This window comes from Sodiomyces alkalinus (genome assembly GCF_003711515.1).
Source record: "Sodiomyces alkalinus F11 unplaced genomic scaffold SODALscaffold_2, whole genome shotgun sequence".
NCBI classification, from domain to species: Eukaryota; Fungi; Ascomycota; class Sordariomycetes; order Glomerellales; family Plectosphaerellaceae; genus Sodiomyces; species Sodiomyces alkalinus.
This window is the reverse complement of record NW_021167080.1, coordinates 1,657,825-1,675,798: the sequence shown is the minus strand read 5'-3', so window position 1 is coordinate 1,675,798 and position 17,974 is coordinate 1,657,825. Positions and strand designations below refer to the sequence as shown.

The following is a 17,974-nucleotide window of genomic DNA, read 5'->3' as shown; positions in this document are numbered from 1 at the left end:
ATCTTCCAGGTTCTGGGTGCTTTCCTCGTAGACTCGGCCAAACTGCACACTACCTAGGTACTTGCAAACTCGTCGACGAAAGTGTCTGGACAGTTACAAATAGAGGGAAGGAAAGCGGCGTTAGAGTGATTCGCGATCGCAGGTGGAAGATTGGCGGCTCGGTAAACGGCTGAGTGAAGATGGTGGTGTCTCAAGAATCTGAAAAGTTCTGAAAGTCGACTTCAATGGAATTTTTGCTCCGCATGGACAAGAGAGATAGATGATGAGAATCGCTGTGGCGAGAATGTGGCGATGGATCACGTTGGTTAAATGGCGGGATTCGGAAAATCGAAGGCACGAAAGAGGAAGGCAAGAATTTTGTGGACAATGTCGTGGACAAGGAGGAAATTGAGGGTAACGCGCCAGCCTAAGGTGATCTTATGCTATGAAGATTTGAAGCCCCACCTTACGTTGTACTTCGTACGGTACCTTACGTCAGGCATTATTAGGTCTCTTCGGCGTAGCGTGAAGTGGTCCGTGCATTGACCAGATACCACACATCCAAAATCGAGCTAGGCGGGAGGTTCGTTGGACCCTCCTGATGTTATGTCTCCTGGGTTGCGACAGCACCACGAAAATAGTTGCCAACCCAAAACTCCTCCTCGCCGAATAGTAACCATCGCCAGTTCTCCGTCACAATGGTGAGTTCTCAACGAAACAGATCTATTAGGGAGGTGACCCCGGTTCTGACAAGACTAGGTTGTCCTCGCAGCGTCGATCTGCACCCGTGGCGGGAAAGCTGTCCTCTCCCGACAGTTCAGGGAGATGCCACGGTCTCGCATAGAAGCCCTTCTAGCCTCGCTTCCCAAACTGGCGGACTCCGGCACGCAGCACACCACCGTTGAGCAAGACAATGTGCGCTTTGTGTACCAGCCATTGGACGAGCTGTACATGGTGCTCATCACGAACCGCCAATCCAACATTCTCCAAGACATCGATTCGCTACACCTCTTCGCCCAGGTGGTCACCAGCACCTGTAGGACTCTTGACGAGCGGGAAATCCTGAAGAATGCCTACGAACTACTCAGTGCTTTTGACGAACTCGTCGCCCTGGGCTACAGGGAGAACTTGACGATCGGCCAGATCAAGACCTTCTTGGAGATGGAGAGTCACGAGGAGCGTATCCAGGAAATCATTGCGAGGGTATGCCGTGGCCGACACAAGTGACCCAAATACGAAGAATCATGCTAATTCGGTTTATCTTCTAATCGTCTAGAACAAAGAGTTGGAGGCAACGGAGGAGCGGAAGCGCAAGGCCAAGCAGCTCGAGATGCAACGAAAGGAATCGGCACGGGCCAGCCGCGCCGGCATGCCCAGGACGCCCGTGTACCCGACATACACGCCGCCGGCCCGTTCGACGACAACAACAGATACATACGACTCTTACGAGGCTGAGAAGAACAAGACATACAATAAGTGGGTGACCCCCTCCCTCCCCTCCCTCCCCTCCCTCGCCAGGGTCCGCGCCAAGCCTACATTGGGGACTGACATGTGTTAATACCATTTTTGTAGGATGAGCGCGCCCAAGGCCAAGGGTATGCAACTAGGCAAGAAGTCCAAGACTACGGACATGTTCGAACGCGTTCGTGGCGAGATGGGGCCCGAAGTCGACGATTCCCCGTTGATCACCCCGGCGGCGGCACCGGCCACGGAGCACGCTGCGGAGCCGCGGCTGTCTTCTACGCTGGATCGGGATGCCATCCACGTCACCGTGACCGAGGCCATCAGCGCCAAACTGTCTCGCGAAGGGGCCATCAACTCGCTGGCGATCAGCGGCGACCTCACGCTCCGCATCTCGGATCCGAGCCTGACCAAGATCAAGCTCGACCTCAGGGCGGTGCCGAGCCACGGCGCGCAGTTCCGGACGCACCCGAACGTCAACCGCAACGCGTTCAACGAGTCCAAGGTGATCCAGATGAGCAACACGGCACGCGGGTTCCCGGTGAACAACGCCGTCGGGGTGCTGCGGTGGCGGGCCACGCCCAAGACGGACGACAGCAGCGCCTGCCCGATCACGCTGACGGCGTGGATCAGCAACGAGGGCGGCAAGTGCAACGTGACGGTGGAGTACGAGCTCACGGGCGGCGACACGCTCAACGACGTGAGCGTCGTCATCCCCTACGGGGCGAACGAGCCGGTGGTGTCGAGCTTCGATGCGTCGTATGAGGTGTCGGGCGATTCCGTCGAGTGGAATATTGGCAGCGTGTCGGAGGACAACCCCAGTGGAGCGTTCGAGTTTGAGGCCGAGACGGACGACGAGAACGATTTCTTCCCGATGACGATACGGTTTTCCAAGACGTCTCCTTACGTGGATGTTGATGTAAGTGTTCCTCCTCCTCTTCCTCTCTCTCTCCCGGGGAGCGTCTGCTCTTCAGTCGTATCACGAGGATTAACACATTCGGGCAGGTTTTGGCGGTTTCTTTGTTCGAGGAGAACGAGGAGGTCACTTTCTCCAAGGAACTCAAGTCTGTCGCGGATAACTTCTTGGTCGAATAAATAAAAGCAGAGCATCACCAGACTTTGGACGCATCTGGGAGATTCTCCCGTCTTGTTTTTCTTCTTCTCTTTTTCTTGAGCAGATAGAACGAATGCGACGATGGGATCAAAAAGGGTCACGGCATGGGCTGTCACTTTTCCTGTCTACTTAGTTGACGTTGAACGTTGATGATAATAAAAGGAAATACCTTAGTAAATTGGAAAAGTGGTCACCACGAAAGCGCCATTGAGTCGAGTACGCCGCAATTTACATTTGGAATAGGGTTGTTGTGATTAGACACTGTGTGGGAGACCCGGACATAGCCTGTACATAAAGTCCACAGCGGACCCCAGCCTCGCTGGAGTGCGCGAAACGATCCGTGCGACTGTAGTGGATTAACACAGCTTGGGGGGAGGCTCTTGCCCGCAACCTCCAGGACCAGCGCATACTAAGGTAGGTAGGTAGGTACGGTAGGTAGGTAGGCAAGGTACACACAGTGAGGGAGGAATGGGCAATCTCAAGCGTATCTTGACGGCGTGACCTTCCTTTTTTTTTTTTTTTTTTTTTTTTTTTTTTCCTTCTGTTACCTGTATGGCGTGTACGGCGTATACTCTCCTGGTGTTCAGCTATAATATTACCCTCGGGGGATGATCATTCCCTCCAGTCCCGTTAAAATAATATCAGTGTCGACTCGCTTTGCCAGAAGAGAGCCTTCCTTGACACTCACTCTCTCACCAACCAGGGGACAAAAGCCCGAGCGATCATGCTCTTGCAACGCTTTGCAACACATCTCTCCTCTTCTTAATGGCTGAACCGGAACCTTTGCGTCTCCTAAGCGAGACTCGGTTCGATCATCGGGTACCTGATGGATTACCCAAGAGCAATCCTACCGTGGACCTAACAGCTACCTGGGATGCATCGGCGGAGAATCTTCTTATTTATCGTCCAAAAGATCAAGTCGTGTCCAAGATACGTCAGATTTCTCGGCCAGGCATTGCGGCACCGGAACCACTCGCTCTGAAATGGAAGCCCGATGGTGTGTCCTTTCATCCCTTCGTTCCCTTCGCGTATTCCCTTCGCCTATTCACCTTTTCCCATCTACGCCCATGATGAGAACTTGACGCGCTGATCCCTTGACAGGTCAGTTTCTGGCCGTGGGCTGGAGTGACGGCCATGTGAGGCTCATGGGCCTCGAGTATAACAAGGCGGCTCATCATATTCCCATCTGCCCGGATTCGTCGGCCAAAATCACCCATATCGGTTGGGCTCGCAACATCATTGGCAACCCCCCTAACGCCCATAGCCACCCGTCGCAACAGGATCAGTCGCTCTCTTCGTGGCAGCATGATATGGCCAGGGAGCTGGAATTAGGAGACAAGGAGAGGCCTCCTCCTGTCGACCTGCCCCGCGAGCTCACGTTCCTCGAGATCGATGCTTCCCTCCCGAAGATCAGTCCCCTTCCATCTAGTAGTGCAGGGGACGGGTATGTTCTATACTCCCCTTGTCCCTTTTCTTCTTGTGCTTTTTCCTCCTCTTCGATGCGGATAGACCACTGACGCCGTTCCAAAACGCTAGGGAGGACGCCATGGTCTTCACACTACGGACCAGCATAGAATTCCTCTTCCAGCCGTTCAAGGCCGATGACAGCGACCAAGTCTATATCATGGTTGTGGGTACGAACGACGGCCGTCTTCACCTCAGTATCTACGACTCCTTCGTCATCGGCGACTTCCGCTACACCCTCCCAAGCGCCATTTACCGGCCGGGCGTTCTGCAACTCACCCATCATACCTCGCACCCTACCATGTCCACCCACAGCCTGTTCCTGAAGCATCCGTCAGATGATGACCGAGCCCTCTACCTCGTTCCCATGGACCTACCCTTCATACCTTCGTCACCCATCAACCTCTCCCTCATAGCATCCAAACTGACGACAGTACAAAAGTTGCTACGCTACGTCAAACAAGCCCAACTCCACATGGTGGTGGAATATAACAACAGCCGAGAGCTCCCCTCGCGTTTTATGCGTAGCGTCCAAGAGGATCTGGCTAAAGAAGAGAGTGGCCCTAGTGACATTGTCCCAGCCTTGTTCCACGCCGTCGTCACTGGCCATCTCTACCCCGTCGCCAGGGAGTGGCTTGTAGACCAGTTGGCAGAGCGTGTAAGTGTCCAAGTCTCTTAGTGAAAACGCCACTATGCCCATCTCTAGCAGATGAACTAACGGGGCGGCTTTTTGTTGACTCCTCGGACTTTCTAGGGCCACAAGCGATGGGACAAGGCCGTCACGTCCGGCTTGCAGAACCTCCGGTCTCTCATCCACGAGAATTTGATCCCCGCCCTCGAACGGCTATCCATCATCCTTAGCCGTCTCCGCGGCCTCGCCCTGTTCTATGACAACCGGGACGACATCGGATTCTCAGTCACCCAGATCACCCGTGCCATGGACTTCGTCTCTTGCTTGAAGGTCATAGGCCACCGCATCCTTCTTCAAGTAATGGAAGAGCTCGACTTTTTCAATGCCTTCTCGGCCTGGCTACGTTTCCAAATCGACCGCGCAGCCCAATCCGGCTCCGTGGGCGATGAACTCAGTGATAGAGAGGCCGCGCTAGACATCGGGTCCGTGCTGGCCTATGTTCAGCACTACTTGGTTCAGAGTCCCATGGCCATCTTCTTCGACGACGGTGTGACCGAGCAGGAGGCGCAGGCAGATTGGCAAACCGTCGGGGAGGGATCATCGTTGCTTGACACCATCGACATGCAGTTGAAGCAGCATGAGGCGGGACAGCCGTACAAGAAGGGCCTACCTCATGTTGCCTACCTTGTCGACCAGCTGGACGCCCGAGCAAGCGGTATCTTCAGGGACATTGCCGAAGCCCAGAAGAGAAGCGTTCACTTTGGCCAGCCAACCAAGATGGTCTTACAGCACGCAATGTCCAGCATGGATGCTGTAATGTGCCCTGATACTACTGTCGGGGTAAGTAGCAAGTTGAGTCGATGAACAGGAAATTCATCTAACCGGTCGCAGGATTCTAGCGGTGCTCGCACGTTCACCGCGATTACTCAACAAACACACGACTCGGAATGTAAGTTGAGGGGAGTCTTCCCACAGGTCACAGACTGGTCTGACTTGGGCCATGACTAACCTCGTATGTTGATCAAGTGTATATTTTCTGCACCCGGTTGAAGATTATCAACGGTATAAGCACCAAGATATCGGACACCGTCGCATCACTCCGTGTACAAACTAGCGGCAAGATTGTCGATCTGAAGTTTTCAAGCGGGACCACCTTGGTTCTTTTGTTATCGTATCCAGGTAAGAAGCCATCACCGTTGATCACATCATCGAGCCCTTTTCCCCCACTCCCCTTTTCTCCTCTGATAACCCTAACAATGTGACGACAGAAGGCAAGACAGCCGTAGTGCAAGTTCCAGTCCAATCCCCTCAGATCAACTACGCACCTTACACTGAAGGTGATCTTCCGCCGCCTCAAGATCTTGAAAAGACACTGGCGACGGCAGAAGGGTACCGAGTTTCCCCGCTGCCCGATGATCCTGCCTTGTCGCCCATACAGATGGAGGCACATTCCCGGAGCGAAGCGCGTGGGGAGATAGCCCCGCGAGTGTGTCTCCTCGGCCGCGATCGCGCAACCTGGAAGGTGTTTGTTCTGGAAGACGGAATCCAGAACGAGAGCAGCAATGCGTCTTCCGTTGCGCAGACGCCGAGGACTTTTGGCAAAGCGAACAAGGAGAACGGTCGCTCGGGCAAAGACAGCGAGGCGGCCTAGGAGTTTGTTACCACGCCACGGCCTCGCCCGTTCGAAGAGCCCCCTAGGCGGTTCTCCCCCCAGAGAAGTAGTCTCGGGACAAATAACAACAGACAAAGATAGAACCGCGGTGAGAAACGTATGGGTTATCAAAGTAATATTAAGGTAGATTAGGTTGTGGCTATGTCCATACCCTGCCCATCCGTTCTAAAGAGAAAAGTTCGAAGCACGTATCTTATACGTTTCCCCAGGAAGATGCCTAGCCGTGAGTTTGGCCGTGGAGCGGTTCGTCGCAGAAGGCAGGTAGGTTGCATAGGTACTTGCTAAGAAACGAAGAGGTATAATTTGCCTCTTACCTCCTTTTTCCTACTTCGGGTATCTACACCATCACCGACCTCGACATGATCCCTTTTAATCCCCCCCGCCCCCAGATGCCTCACTTCCTGGGTTTGGTAATGTCGAAGAATTCGGTCAACCCCTGCACGACAGCCTCGACGTTCATGTTCACGAGGGGCATGCGGTCGTACGAGTCCTCCTTCATGATGGCGACGAGGGCGAGGTAGCGGTCGACCTCGCGCAGCATGATGGGCCGGCCGGCGTCGTGGAGGACCATGCAGCTCTCGGCCCAGGGGCAGGCGACCTGGTCGTCGACCTTGGCGTTCCAGGGCTCCCCCTCGATGCGGCGGCGCTGGGCGTCGGAGCGGGGCCAGGAGCCGTAGACCTCGGTGATGTCGATGATGACGTCGATGTAGTCGGAGCAGATCTCGTAGGAGGCCATGTCGGCGGCGGCCGAGTCGGTGGCGATGTAGATCTTGGAGAGGACGTCGAAGAGGTAGGCCTTCTCGAAGCGGCATGTGCGGCAGAGGTTGGTGAGCATGGCCTCGAGGGTGCCGAGCTGGGGGATGAGCTTCTGGATGACCTTGGAGAAGGCCTCGAAGATGGAGTGGTTGTAGATGGACGTGAGGTGGAAGGTGACGGGCGCGTTCTCGAAGCCGTGGTCCGAGAGTTCGTCCTGGATCCGGATGGTGATGTCGCGTTGGATGTCTAGCTTGTAGTCGTCCGAGAGGCCGTCGACCTTGTGGATGAAGACCTCGATGTTGATGTTCGGATAGGAGCGCTGCAGGTGAAGGATGGTTGTGTTGAGGCGCGTCACGGCCTCGAGGTAGTCGTCCTGGGCATCGATGACCCAGATAAGGGCGCCGATTTCCCCAAAGATGGCGTCCATGTCATAGTTGGGGTTCTCAAAGATGTCGATCTGGCCGGGGAAGTCCCATACTTGAAAGTCCATGAACGAACTTTGCGGCGGCCGTCTGTGTCAGCCGAGGAGAAGGACAATAAGACCCGAGAAGAGGATCAAAAGGTGGGGAGGGGAGGGGGGCAGATGCAGATGCTCACGCCATGGAATCTTTCTGTATCCGGGCCGTCGACTCGAGAAATAGGGTCTCATTGGGCGGCAGCTTGTGAAAGACGACACTCGATATGGAAGACTTGCCGCTCCTAAGTTGAAATTTAACAAGTTAACTAGCGAACGAGGCTGGCAACGGGTAACGGGTAACGGGTAACCCTCACCTCCTTTGCCCCATAAGAAGAAGCCTCGGCCGTCCTTTTGTAGTCGGCCTGGCTGGTGCCTCGGGTGGCGTGGTGGCATCCTTGTTGTTCCGGACCACTTGACGGCTCTGTTCGAATACGCGTTGCAGAGTTAGCTTGGCTGGGCTTTCACCGCGGATATTCAAAGCATAATCAATGGAGATGCCGGCGCCGGCACCATCGTCCGCTTGGGATGGTGATGATAATGAGCGGCGAAGGCGAGAAAAGATGGACATGGCTCCGACGTGTCTCCTTGCTCTCGCTAAAGAAACACAACGGTGCGAAGGTGAATCGCGGGAGAGCCGGTAAGGGAAGCGAGGGGGCTGTAACAAGAGGCTAATTGCCTGGCCGGGAGGGATCAGGAAAGAAGTAAGCACGGGTTAGAAATATCCAAAGCGCAACTTGAGCATCCATCTGGCTGGCATGCAGTACAACCAAAGTCTGTAAGCGGTTGAAACGTTTGCCTTGAGGGCTCACAAAGTCCAACAAAACAAGAATAAAAGGATATATGAAAAAGAAAATGAAAAATAAAAAATAAAAAAATAAAGCAGAGTCAGACCGACTCGGAGGTGTCTCGTATGCGCTAGCTCAAATTACGGAACCAATGCAGGTGAGATTCCGGCATTTCGCATTTTGCAGAAAACAAGGTCCCGGAAAGGCACACGAGTTGCGGCAGGTTCCCGAGACTAGGTAGGCAGCGTGTTGTCGTCGATTTAACGTCTCCCTCGAGGCAAAGGCCCATGAGATGAGTGAATCCGAGAAAGGTGATAGATAACCCAAGGCACGGCAACCGGTTGGCCAGCTCTGTTGTCGCACAAGAGAGCGCATCCGTAACCCTTCAATCAGTTTAACGCGGTTCACCTGGCGTCATGGGCGCGATACCGGTGAAATCACGGATGGACGTGAAAAGGGGGGGCTCAAGTTTTTGGCTAGCAGGCAGCCAGCCGGTCAGCGAGGATGCGCGAGCACATCCTGACTGGACCGAGTAACGGGGTGAAGCTTGGCTCTCCCTTGGCCCTCCCATGGCTTTCTCTGCATTCATCCGGTCCAACCGCCCCGACGGGTTGTTGCGGTGTAAACGGTAAACGGTAAACGTCGGGATAGTCGAGCTATCGATGAGGTAGGGGAGGGGAGAAGAATAAGAATTGATGGAGACAGTTCGTATGGCAGACTAGCGAGTCTCATAAAGATGAGACGAAGTGTCGGTGACGGAGCGTCTCCCGCTTTATTGGTCTCCGCGAAGGGAGCTAGTCCTTGTCCCATGGTTTCGGCCATGGTCTCGAAAAACGCAGTGAAACAGGTGGGATAGTCGAACTCTGTATGCCGAAGATACCGGACGGCAGGTATTATGAACAAGGCCTTGGAGAATGACCATGTTGCTGCCGGAAGGGAATGACACGCATGCGATGAGACCAACATACAGGGTACGGGCTAAAGAAGAAGAAGAAGAAGAAAAGGAAAAGACAAAGAGAGACTTGCTGGTTGCTCACCTCCATTGCTAAGAGATTGTCTCGGAGAAACCGAACCAGAGGGAGGAATGAGGAATAGGAGAGAGTCGTGGATCGTAGCGCCCGGCGGGTGGCACACTGGTGGATGAAGCAACAGTGCAGTGATTGTGGTGATGGCTTCCAGACCGAGATAAGATGACGATTCTCACCAACGCGTCCTGCTTTCGTCCGGGTTGATAAGCGTGTGTGTGTGTGTGTTGTTGTTGTATTTGAGTGCAGTGTATGTGTGCTCCGTATGTCCGTCTGTGTACGTGTGTATGTGTGCCGTGGACGGAATGCTCAAGAGTGAGTTGCGTCTCCTCCCAGTTCCCTCTCCCAGCCTCTCAGAGAGTAAACAGTAGCTATATATATATATGTATATATATATCAACTAGTTACTCCGGCATTCAGTCTCGGGATCAATTGGGACTTGAGTCTGAGCTGTTCCGCTCTAGTCGACAACCGAACGGTCAAACGAGCAATCGACGGCCTGGACGGAGGGGCTGTAATTGATACGAGATTATGCGGGCATTGGATTAGGTTGGTCTGTCAGATCGCCCCAGAAATCGCAAGTTGGATTGGTGGCTTGAGATCGCTGGCCGAGTGTTCGTCGTTGCTTTTTGCAGGGGATGTGATGTGTTGTGATGCGAGAGATAGAAGGGAGGAGTTGTCAGTATCAGTCACCGAGTCGAGATACAAGATGCAAGATGCGAGATGCAAGATGGGGGGGGTGTGGCTGGTCATGCGTCGCGGTGCGTGACGTGTACCTTAGCTCAAGGTATATATGACTTTCAATTACATAAGCAAACAGAGTTGTACATGGTATAAATTTACGGTCCTCTCCCCAGGACCCCGTAGTGTACATTCATTCATTCCTTGACGCGCTCTCCTTCTAACGATCCAAGCGTCAAGACAACACGCAGATTTCATTTGTCGTTCTTCCTATCGCGGTTCGACCTTTCCGACCGCTATAGGAGTGTGTACTCGTACATTCCTCTCTAGCACGGCCTGATACGCCGTCAAAGTCAGGATGGCCGCCTCGATCGGCACTAGAAGCGCGGCAAGGTACAGCGCCGCGAGGCTCTGCCTGCAGAGCGTCCCAAAGTGCGGTCTCGCCGTCATGAACCTGTCCTCCCACCGGCAACTCCAGCTCTGCACCGTGTCCGCCTTGTCCGACACTCCGACGCCGTAGAAAAAGGCCATGACGGTCAGGGAGGCCACGAGGGCCGCTAGCGGGGCGAGGACCAGGAGCGGCGTCCTGAGGAGGAGACTCTTGCGCACCTATGAGAAGACGATTGTCGTTTAGTAAAGCTGACTCTTTGTTGTATGAGGGGGGAGGAGAGAGAGAGAAAACGTACAAAGCTCATCCTGTCCGCGAGGACGGAAATGGCACTCGCAATGGTGATGATGACGCCCCCAACTATGAATGCATATGTCGGTCGCAGGTCGAGGTCGTCTGGCCAGAGCGGCTGGAGATACTCTGCCGGCTCGTACGTGGCGTGGTACACCGAAAGGGTTTTCGCCGACATGCCCGAGACCATGATGCTCGCGCAGAGTCCCACGAGAGTCAAGGCCGCCCGAAGACCGTGGGTAGATCGGAGTCGGCCGAGATTCGCGACAGCGGCATCAGCGTCGGCGTCTTGTGAGCTGAAGTCCATGGCAGTGCAGGAGACGTTGTGTCTGGTCTTGCGGTCGAACATGTTGGCGTTTTCCGCTTGAGGAGGGTTGTAGTAAGAGTTTGTTGTTGCCGGTCGGGGCTGATTCGAATAGGTGAGTGATGCACGGAGAAATTACGGAGCACAGCGAAGGAATTGAAAAGACAGCTCAGCTGCAGTTGCTAACCGTCTGAAAGCAAGACTCGCGGGGGAGACGCGAGATGGCACATACCTATACATATATATATAGGGATGTTGTGTTACTCCATGGCCTATTTCGAGGGTCACTGACGCATAACCGCCGCCATGGCCGGCGCCTCATCTCATTGCTCGGCAGTTGCGTAACGTTTTTGTTTCAACCCAGGCCGCCGCCGCTCTTAGCCCAGTCAAGAGGCTCAATCATTACGCGATCTGCTCCTGAGCGTCGACTTTCAGGGGAAGCAAGCGACGCGCCGGGGCAAAATGATTCATACGGTAGCCGCGTCGCATATAGGTATCGTATCGCCCAACCGCCAACTGTCAACTTATCGACTGTTGTGGACCTTAGCCGCCCGGTCAGGGTTCCGAGCGCTTATAAGGAGATATCCCCTGACGATCGCATCGGCAAGATCTTGGCTTGGGAGACATGAGGTTGTGGCCAATCAACGCTTCGCGATGTCGGCTTGATCTCTTGATGTAAGAAAGACGTTGCTTACGCATCGTACATGTCAATTCCTATGCGATTGGTTAATTACCGCTTGTTTACTGAAGATAAAAGCCCCGATTCCGACGAGCTCTGAGGTGAGTTACGACATTTGCCCGGGACGGTCGGTGTTCGGTGAACCTCGGTGAGTGGACCAGAGACCGCCGGTTATCCAAAAGCCTTCGCCGAGGCCCGCCTTCTACATCCCCACATCCAGCCCGATACGACCCGCATGCATTTCCTTCGGCCTACCCAACCCGATACCCTTCCGGCGTCCTCTCACGATGGCCTCCAGCGCCTTACCCACCGCCGCCATGTCCCCAAGCATGGTAAGGTGTCCGCGTTCCGTGCTCACCTTCCCGCCCCTCACGAGCTCATACCCCTCGGGGAGCTGCGCCTCGCGCGCGAGCACGACGCCGTCTCCCGGCCGAAAGACCAAGTCGTCGTAGGCGTCCGCGCACTTGATCGCCTCCCGCCCGGCCACCTTGACCGCGTACACCGTCGGCGTGTCCTTGCCGTAGATGATGGCCGTGGGCGGGTACGCGTTGGCGGCCGAGAGGGACGGCTTATGCGCCAGCTCGGCCCGGAACTGCTTGATCTCCGCGAGTGTGCGCTCGAGGTAGGCGATGTTTCGTGCGCGCTGCGCCGGGGTAAGCGGTAAGGCGGAGGAGGAGGAGGAGGAGGAGGAGGAGGAGGACGGCGTCGACGACGACGACGAAGAGAAGGAGCGGGAGAACTCGAGGAGGGGTCCGCCGGACCGGTCGCTGCTACTAGAGTCTATTTGGGGATTCAAGTTTTCTTCGCGGGCCTGTTCGGCTTTCCGAGCTAACCCCCCGCGGGAGGTCGAAAAGATCTGGCTCTGTCGTTTCTCGCCTGCCGCACCGCCGCGGGCGCGAAGGATGGAGCCGAAGCCCCCGGTGGGGCGGGGTTGACAGGGCGGTAGAGTCGGCTCAATGCAAGGCGACAGGCGATGCTTGATCCAATCGTCGACACCGAAGAAGTCGATGGGGTATTCCTCCTTGGTCTGCTTGTCGATAAAGCAGAAGCCGTCCTCGGGGAGGAAGGCGAAGGTGGTCCGTAGCGAGAAGTTGACCTGCGCCGTGAGGATCTTCTCGTTGAGCAGCACGGCGTCCCCGTTCCGCACGGGGCCCAGCACGTTGATGCAGCGCTGCGGCGTGCCGGCGTACATGACGCCCGAGAATAGGTCGGGCCGCTGGTTGACGGCGTGGCGCGTGATCATGCCGCCCAGACTGTGGGCGATGACCAGCGCGCCGCCGCCGCCGGGCTGCTGATTCGACGGGAGCCCCGCGAGGAATTCGATCAGCTTGCGCGAGAGGCGGTGGGGGCTGAGGCGCCAGTCGTAGCCGTAGTCCCATACGCGCAACCTGCCTTTCCGGACGTTCTCGCAGGACCGGACCTTCTTGAACAGTTTCCTGGAGATGTCGATGGGCCCGATGTTCTGCAGCATGCCCGAGGCGACGATGCGTTTCTCCATCGTCTCCTCGTCGTCCGGGTCCAAGCCGACTGCGAGGTCGGCCTTTCTCAGGTTGAAGCCGATCTTGACGGGGGCCCAGAGCTGCTGGTGCGGAGGCTCCGCCGAACGCAGGATGGAGCCGCGATAACCGCCCAGAATCACCAGATCGCCTGTCAGGGTCTCGAGGACCCGGTCGAGCGGGGTCATGCCGTCCAGGGCGGAGCCCGAAGCGGAAGCGGAAGCGGGAGCGGAAGCGGGAGCGTTGGGCGACGAGGGCGACGAGGGCGACGAGGACGGCGCGGCGGGCGCCTCCGGGATGGACGGTATCCTCGGGTCTTCGAACGCCTGGAACATCTTGAGCTGGGGGGACAGCTTGGGTAGGCTGGGGATCCTGAAGGTGGGCCTATCGGGCAGGCTGTCCCTGATGGCCTTCATGCGGGAGTTGGTCATGGCCGTGACGTGGTCGAACTGGTTGTCGTCGCCCAGCGACGAGACGCGAGATATGGAGTGGTATAAGAGCGAGTCATCCGAGGTGCTCCTTCGAAGCGACCGCGTCCTGGACGAGGCGGAAACGGCCGACCCTGCGATGGACGGGTTCCTTTGATGGAGCGGAGGCAGTACGATCGGATAGGTCACGGTGTTGCGGTGAGGCCGTGTGCCGGCGGCGGCCGGGGAGGAGTTGCTGCGATCAGGTCGAGTGGTTCTGGGAGACCGGGCGCCGCCGGACTTGTCGGTCTCACTATCGGGGGGCGAGGCTGAGGGTGAGGGTGAGGGCGACGGCGACGGCGACGGCGGGAACAGGTGTGTGGATACGGAGTTGAAGAGGTGTGCGGGTCTGGGCAGAGAAGGAAGGGCTCTCGAGATCCTCTTCAGGGCATCGGCGCCCATGGAGCCCGACCGCTTCGGTCTGGAAGAGTAAGACACGACGTGTTCGGTCTGGTTTTTCTTGACCCCGGGCGTAGGCTCCTCGTCTATGCGGGAGCGCCAGGGGGAGGGCGGGGATGGAAAAGCGGGACTGGGATCGAAATAAGAACCACCAGAATCGCCGGCTAGCGTATCCATAGCGGCGGCCTTTTCGGCGGCCGGGGTCTGGGGGAGGGTGAGACGAGCGGCGACGGGGCTCAGGGCCGGTTGCATGACGGACTGGGCGACGTCGGTGTATAGTTCGTCTTCGCCGGTTCCATCCTCCGTGCTGGGTGGCGGGAGGGAACATGGCTCTACAGCCTCTACTTTGACCTGTGCGGCCATTGTCTCAGGGAAAGGAGGGAAGGGAATGAGGAAGGGAATGTGGAAGGGAATGAGGAGGGTGGGAGGTCAGGGTCAGGGTCAGAGTCAGGGTCGTCAGGTTGGGTAACGCGGGGTCAGCAGTCAGGGCACGTGTTCCCGGCCGTTCCGGAGACTCCGGTGTCTAGGTCGGGCGCATCGGAAACGGCAGCCTCGGCGCCGATGCACGTTTAAAACGGCGAAATTATGATGCAAACAGACAATGAGGCGAAGCAACCTGGAGCGTGGAGCGTGGAGCACGAGCACGACCATGACCGAGGTGAGGAAGTAAAAGAAGCGTGTACCGAGTACTGGGTAGGTAGGATCATCATGACGGAGGGCTGAGCGGTAAGGTAAAACGTCGGACACGGAGAGAATTACCTATACCGGCAGGTACATCGTCCGAGCCGTTTTTTGAACCAATCCCCCATGTTTACGGGTACGTACCTAAGGTAGGAATCTTGTACATCGGTGTATCTATCCACTTCACGTGTCTTGTGTTGTTCGGTGGGACATGACAGCAGGTTCACATGTATCCGTATATAGTGCAAGCACATGACCACAATGTCCACAAAACGAAGAAAAGAAGAGAAATAAACGTTTCAGGTAGATTCCGTTCCGATAGTCATTGAATCCGAACATTATAATGAACAGAGCTCAATTCCATATAATACGATAATCCAATTCATAAATTCACCGCAAGTTTCGGAATACTTTCTTCCCTGGTAGCCCAAGGTCATCGAGATTGGTAAGCAGCCATGCCCGACCACATGGTGTTAGGTATATCAACGATCCAACAGATCCTGTCACATAAGCAACAGTCTCGGACAACGTGCCAGAGTGGTTAATGGGTATGACTCGAAATCATATGGCTTCGGCCGCAGAGGTTCGAATCCTCTCGTTGTCGTTTTTTTTTGGGGTTACTTCACGCACAGTTGCCCATCTATTTTTTCTCTCTTCACATTTTGCATATCTGACACACAGTATATCTTATGAGTACTATTCCATTCTTTCTCAACGACTGTCTTCTAAACACCAGTCAGGGCTTTTTCCCATAAGCACATACCGTATTCAGATGGAGGTCTGTGTACCGGTGTAAGATTGCTGATTGTGCTAAGGCCTGAAGTACCTTAATTAAACGACATGTCTCGTTCGGGGTTGTTGCAGACATTGGGCACGACATCTCCCCTTGTTTCATCCTCGTACTCAGAGTTGTATATGTAAGGTAAGGTAGGTACCTTATACAATGAGATTGACTATCCGAGCGTACCTCCGTACTTCGTGGGCCACTCGGGAAGTTGCTTCTTCTTCTCTCGTGCAATGACGGATGTCTCAGGTGCATTGGAGAATGAGTGGATAGACAAGGAACTGGGGTTAGCAAACAGTTACAACTGGTGGTTGGTTGCATTTACTATTATTATGAGGAATCCAAAAGTACCATGTAAACTTTACTCCGAACCCCAGCCCGGCATGGAAAACGTACACGTATATGGTCGTACAAAGTATCTTACGCACGAAGTGTCCGTACCCTCGGATAGGGTTACTAATAAGTCAGGCACCGTAGCTAGCCGGGGTACTGGTAGTATCAGTAACAGCCCTGACCAACTTCTTCATTCCCCCCGTTTTCACCTTCGACTTTCACACTTTCACCTTCATCACTTCGCCAACAGCACGTCTCATACATCTCCAAACGTGTAATCCTAAACTCCTAGACTAACATCCCACTCTTCATTCCCTTCCCTCATATTCTCCCGACGGGTTCTCCCTTACCACCTATTTGGCGACCTCGAGGTTTGCCGACTCATCGCTCAACCGGCTGTGCAGTGTTTGCTTCTTACACATCAGCCTTCCCCCCCCCCCCCCCCCCCCCCCCCCCCCCCTTCCTTCGTTCTTCGTTCTCCTTTCTCTTCTCTTCTTCCCCATGCTGGTGATGCCCTGCGAGGAACCTGACAAGACCTTGAACACAAGACCTTGAACCACACACCATTAATCATATCTCGCGTCCCGGTCGCTACCATGACGTCTGTTCAGCCGCGCCCTCCCTATACCGACGCCGAACTGCGGCAACTATACCCCCCTCACCTCCAGCTCCAATTTGTCCAGGTCCTTATGCGCCATGGCGAGCGCACACCGGTGAATGCCCGCTTCGAGAACACAGGCCTCCCCCCTTTCTGGCCCTACTGCGGCGTCGTCCGGAGGCTGAGCTCCGCCCTCCTCCACCCCGACTCGGATACCTGGACTGCCCCGGAGTGGCGCCGCCGGCTCGAAGCCTTCGGTCCCAACGACAACCCCATCGCCGCCGCCGGCCCAGGCGGTGAGCTCGACGCCATCTGCGACATGGGCAGCCTGACCGACCTCGGCCGTACCACCACCCACGACCTCGGCCGTCGTCTGCGCTCGCTCTACGTCGACCGCCTCGGCTTCCTCCCCCAGACCATCGCCGACTCGGACGCCTTCTACCTCCGCTCCACCCCCGTGCCGCGCGCTCTCGAGTCCCTCCAACAAGCCTTCGCCGGCCTCTACCCGCCCTCCGCCCGCGCGCCCTCCTTCCCGGCCCCCACCATCCTCATCCGCAGCCCGCCGGACGAGACCCTCTTCCCCAACGAGGCCCACTGCCGCCGCTTCGCCCGCCTAGCCCGCGCCTTCGCCCAGCGCGCCGCCGACCGCTGGAACGACTCCCCGGAAATGGCCTACCTCAACAAGAAGCTCGGAAAGTGGATGCCCCCCGACAGCCCCGTCATCGCCGTCGACTCCCGCCCCCGCCTCTCCGGCATCATGGACACCATCAACGCTACCCGCGCCCACGCCCGCCCCGAGACCACCCTGCCGTCCGAGTTCTACGACCCCAAGGCCATCGACATCATCGACCGCATCGCCGTCGAGGAGTGGTTCGCCGGCTACCGCGAGAGCAACGAGTACCGCACCCTCGGCATCGGCGGCCTCCTGGCCGACATGGTCGGCCGCATGGTCGGCAGCGTCGAGGGCACCGCCGCCGACGGCGCCCACGAACTCCCCACCCAGCGACACCCCCTCAAGATGGGCCTCAGCGGCTGCCACGACACCACCCTCGGAGCCGTCCTCACCAGCCTCGGCGCCTCGCAAGCTGCCAAGTGGCCACCCTTCACGAGTCACATCGCTCTCGAGCTCTTCCGGTCCGCCGACCTCCCTGCTCCCTCTCCTGCTTCTGCTTCTGCTTCTGCTTCCGCTTCCCCTAGCTCCTCCGACTCCACCGAACCCGCCATCCCCGAGAACTCGCCCGCCTCCCGCGAGTCCTCCGGCTGGTTCTTCTCCTTCTTCAGCTCATCGTCATCATCATCATCATCATCATCATCACCATCTTCTTCCCCCAAACCCACACCGGGCACCCCACCCCTGGGCATCGGCCGCAAACCCATCGACTCCCTCACCCCGCCCGAGCGCCAGAAGCTCAACGGCCACTACGTCCGCCTCCGCTACAACGACGAGCCCGTCACCATCCCCGCCTGCAAACCAGCCGGGAAGCACCTCGACGGAGACGAATCCTTTTGTACCTTGGTGAGCTTTTGAA

At 56.4% G+C, this 17,974-nt stretch overlaps 6 protein-coding genes and 1 non-coding gene across 7 annotated transcripts in view; 4 read left to right on the top strand and 3 right to left on the bottom strand.

The window, feature by feature from the left end:
• Window positions 1-599: 599 nt before the first annotated feature.
• On the top strand, window positions 600-3,028 carry SODALDRAFT_306537 (coatomer subunit delta). The gene is made up of 5 exons (XM_028609042.1): window positions 600-680; window positions 739-1,182; window positions 1,256-1,455; window positions 1,552-2,359; window positions 2,446-3,028. Exons 1-5 carry the CDS (start codon window positions 678-680, stop codon window positions 2,533-2,535), a joined length of 1,545 nt encoding a protein of 514 aa, XP_028468147.1. The 5' UTR covers window positions 600-677; the 3' UTR covers window positions 2,536-3,028.
• Window positions 3,029-3,059: 31 nt separating this feature from the next.
• SODALDRAFT_94146 (anaphase-promoting complex component Cut20/Apc4) lies at window positions 3,060-6,508 on the top strand. Its single transcript, XM_028615801.1, has 7 exons — window positions 3,060-3,551; window positions 3,656-3,998; window positions 4,091-4,676; window positions 4,773-5,489; window positions 5,541-5,598; window positions 5,676-5,828; window positions 5,921-6,508. The coding sequence occupies exons 1-7, from the start codon at window positions 3,320-3,322 to the stop codon at window positions 6,298-6,300; spliced, it is 2,469 nt and encodes an 822-aa protein (XP_028468146.1). The 5' UTR covers window positions 3,060-3,319; the 3' UTR covers window positions 6,301-6,508.
• A 207-nt stretch (window positions 6,509-6,715) lies between these two features.
• SODALDRAFT_271677 (GTP-binding protein GTR2) lies at window positions 6,716-8,102 on the bottom strand (the record flags this gene model as incomplete). The annotated part of the gene is made up of 3 exons (XM_028607787.1): window positions 6,716-7,574; window positions 7,675-7,776; window positions 7,849-8,102. 3 exons carry the CDS (start codon window positions 8,100-8,102, stop codon window positions 6,716-6,718), a joined length of 1,215 nt encoding a protein of 404 aa, XP_028468145.1.
• Window positions 8,103-10,087: 1,985 nt separating this feature from the next.
• SODALDRAFT_330049 (hypothetical protein) lies at window positions 10,088-11,192 on the bottom strand. Its single transcript, XM_028611111.1, has 2 exons — window positions 10,712-11,192; window positions 10,088-10,634 (listed from the first exon to the last, which is right to left on the bottom strand). Exons 1-2 carry the CDS (start codon window positions 11,051-11,053, stop codon window positions 10,296-10,298), a joined length of 681 nt encoding a protein of 226 aa, XP_028468144.1. The 5' UTR covers window positions 11,054-11,192; the 3' UTR covers window positions 10,088-10,295.
• Window positions 11,193-11,707: 515 nt separating this feature from the next.
• On the bottom strand, window positions 11,708-14,717 carry SODALDRAFT_330048 (hypothetical protein). Its single transcript, XM_028611110.1, has one exon. It carries the CDS (start codon window positions 14,410-14,412, stop codon window positions 11,890-11,892), a length of 2,523 nt encoding a protein of 840 aa, XP_028468143.1. The 5' UTR covers window positions 14,413-14,717; the 3' UTR covers window positions 11,708-11,889.
• A 536-nt stretch (window positions 14,718-15,253) lies between these two features.
• SODALDRAFT_t73 lies at window positions 15,254-15,334 on the top strand. Its single transcript has one exon. It is a non-coding gene; the product is annotated as a tRNA-Ser (tRNA).
• A 1,109-nt stretch (window positions 15,335-16,443) lies between these two features.
• SODALDRAFT_272209 (histidine acid phosphatase) overlaps window positions 16,444-17,974 on the top strand; it is a gene marked incomplete at both ends in the record, with an annotated part of 1,752 nt that continues 221 nt past the window's right edge. The window contains one exon of the mRNA XM_028607822.1: window positions 16,444-17,961. Within this exon, the coding sequence (XP_028468142.1) occupies window positions 16,444-17,961 (1,518 nt within the window). The remainder of the gene's footprint in view (window positions 17,962-17,974) is intronic.

Bases quoted from the DNA above. Each gene is read 5' to 3' on its own strand.
- SODALDRAFT_306537 (XM_028609042.1), top strand. The intron at 1,183-1,255 runs GTATGCCGTGGC...CTAATCGTCTAG, and splicing joins TCCAGGAAATCATTGCGAGG to AACAAAGAGTTGGAGGCAAC. The intron at 2,360-2,445 runs GTAAGTGTTCCT...ACATTCGGGCAG, and splicing joins CTCCTTACGTGGATGTTGAT to GTTTTGGCGGTTTCTTTGTT.
- SODALDRAFT_94146 (XM_028615801.1), top strand. From the start codon at position 3,320: ATGGCTGAACCGGAACCTTTGCGTCTCCTAAGCGAGACTCGGTTCGAT. The intron at 4,677-4,772 runs GTAAGTGTCCAA...CGGACTTTCTAG, and splicing joins TAGACCAGTTGGCAGAGCGT to GGCCACAAGCGATGGGACAA. The intron at 5,490-5,540 runs GTAAGTAGCAAG...AACCGGTCGCAG, and splicing joins GCCCTGATACTACTGTCGGG to GATTCTAGCGGTGCTCGCAC.
- SODALDRAFT_330049 (XM_028611111.1), bottom strand. From the start codon at position 11,053: ATGTTCGACCGCAAGACCAGACACAACGTCTCCTGCACTGCCATGGAC. The intron at 10,635-10,711 runs GTACGTTTTCTC...GTCTTCTCATAG, and splicing joins TCGCGGACAGGATGAGCTTT to GTGCGCAAGAGTCTCCTCCT.
- SODALDRAFT_330048 (XM_028611110.1), bottom strand. From the start codon at position 14,412: ATGGCCGCACAGGTCAAAGTAGAGGCTGTAGAGCCATGTTCCCTCCCG.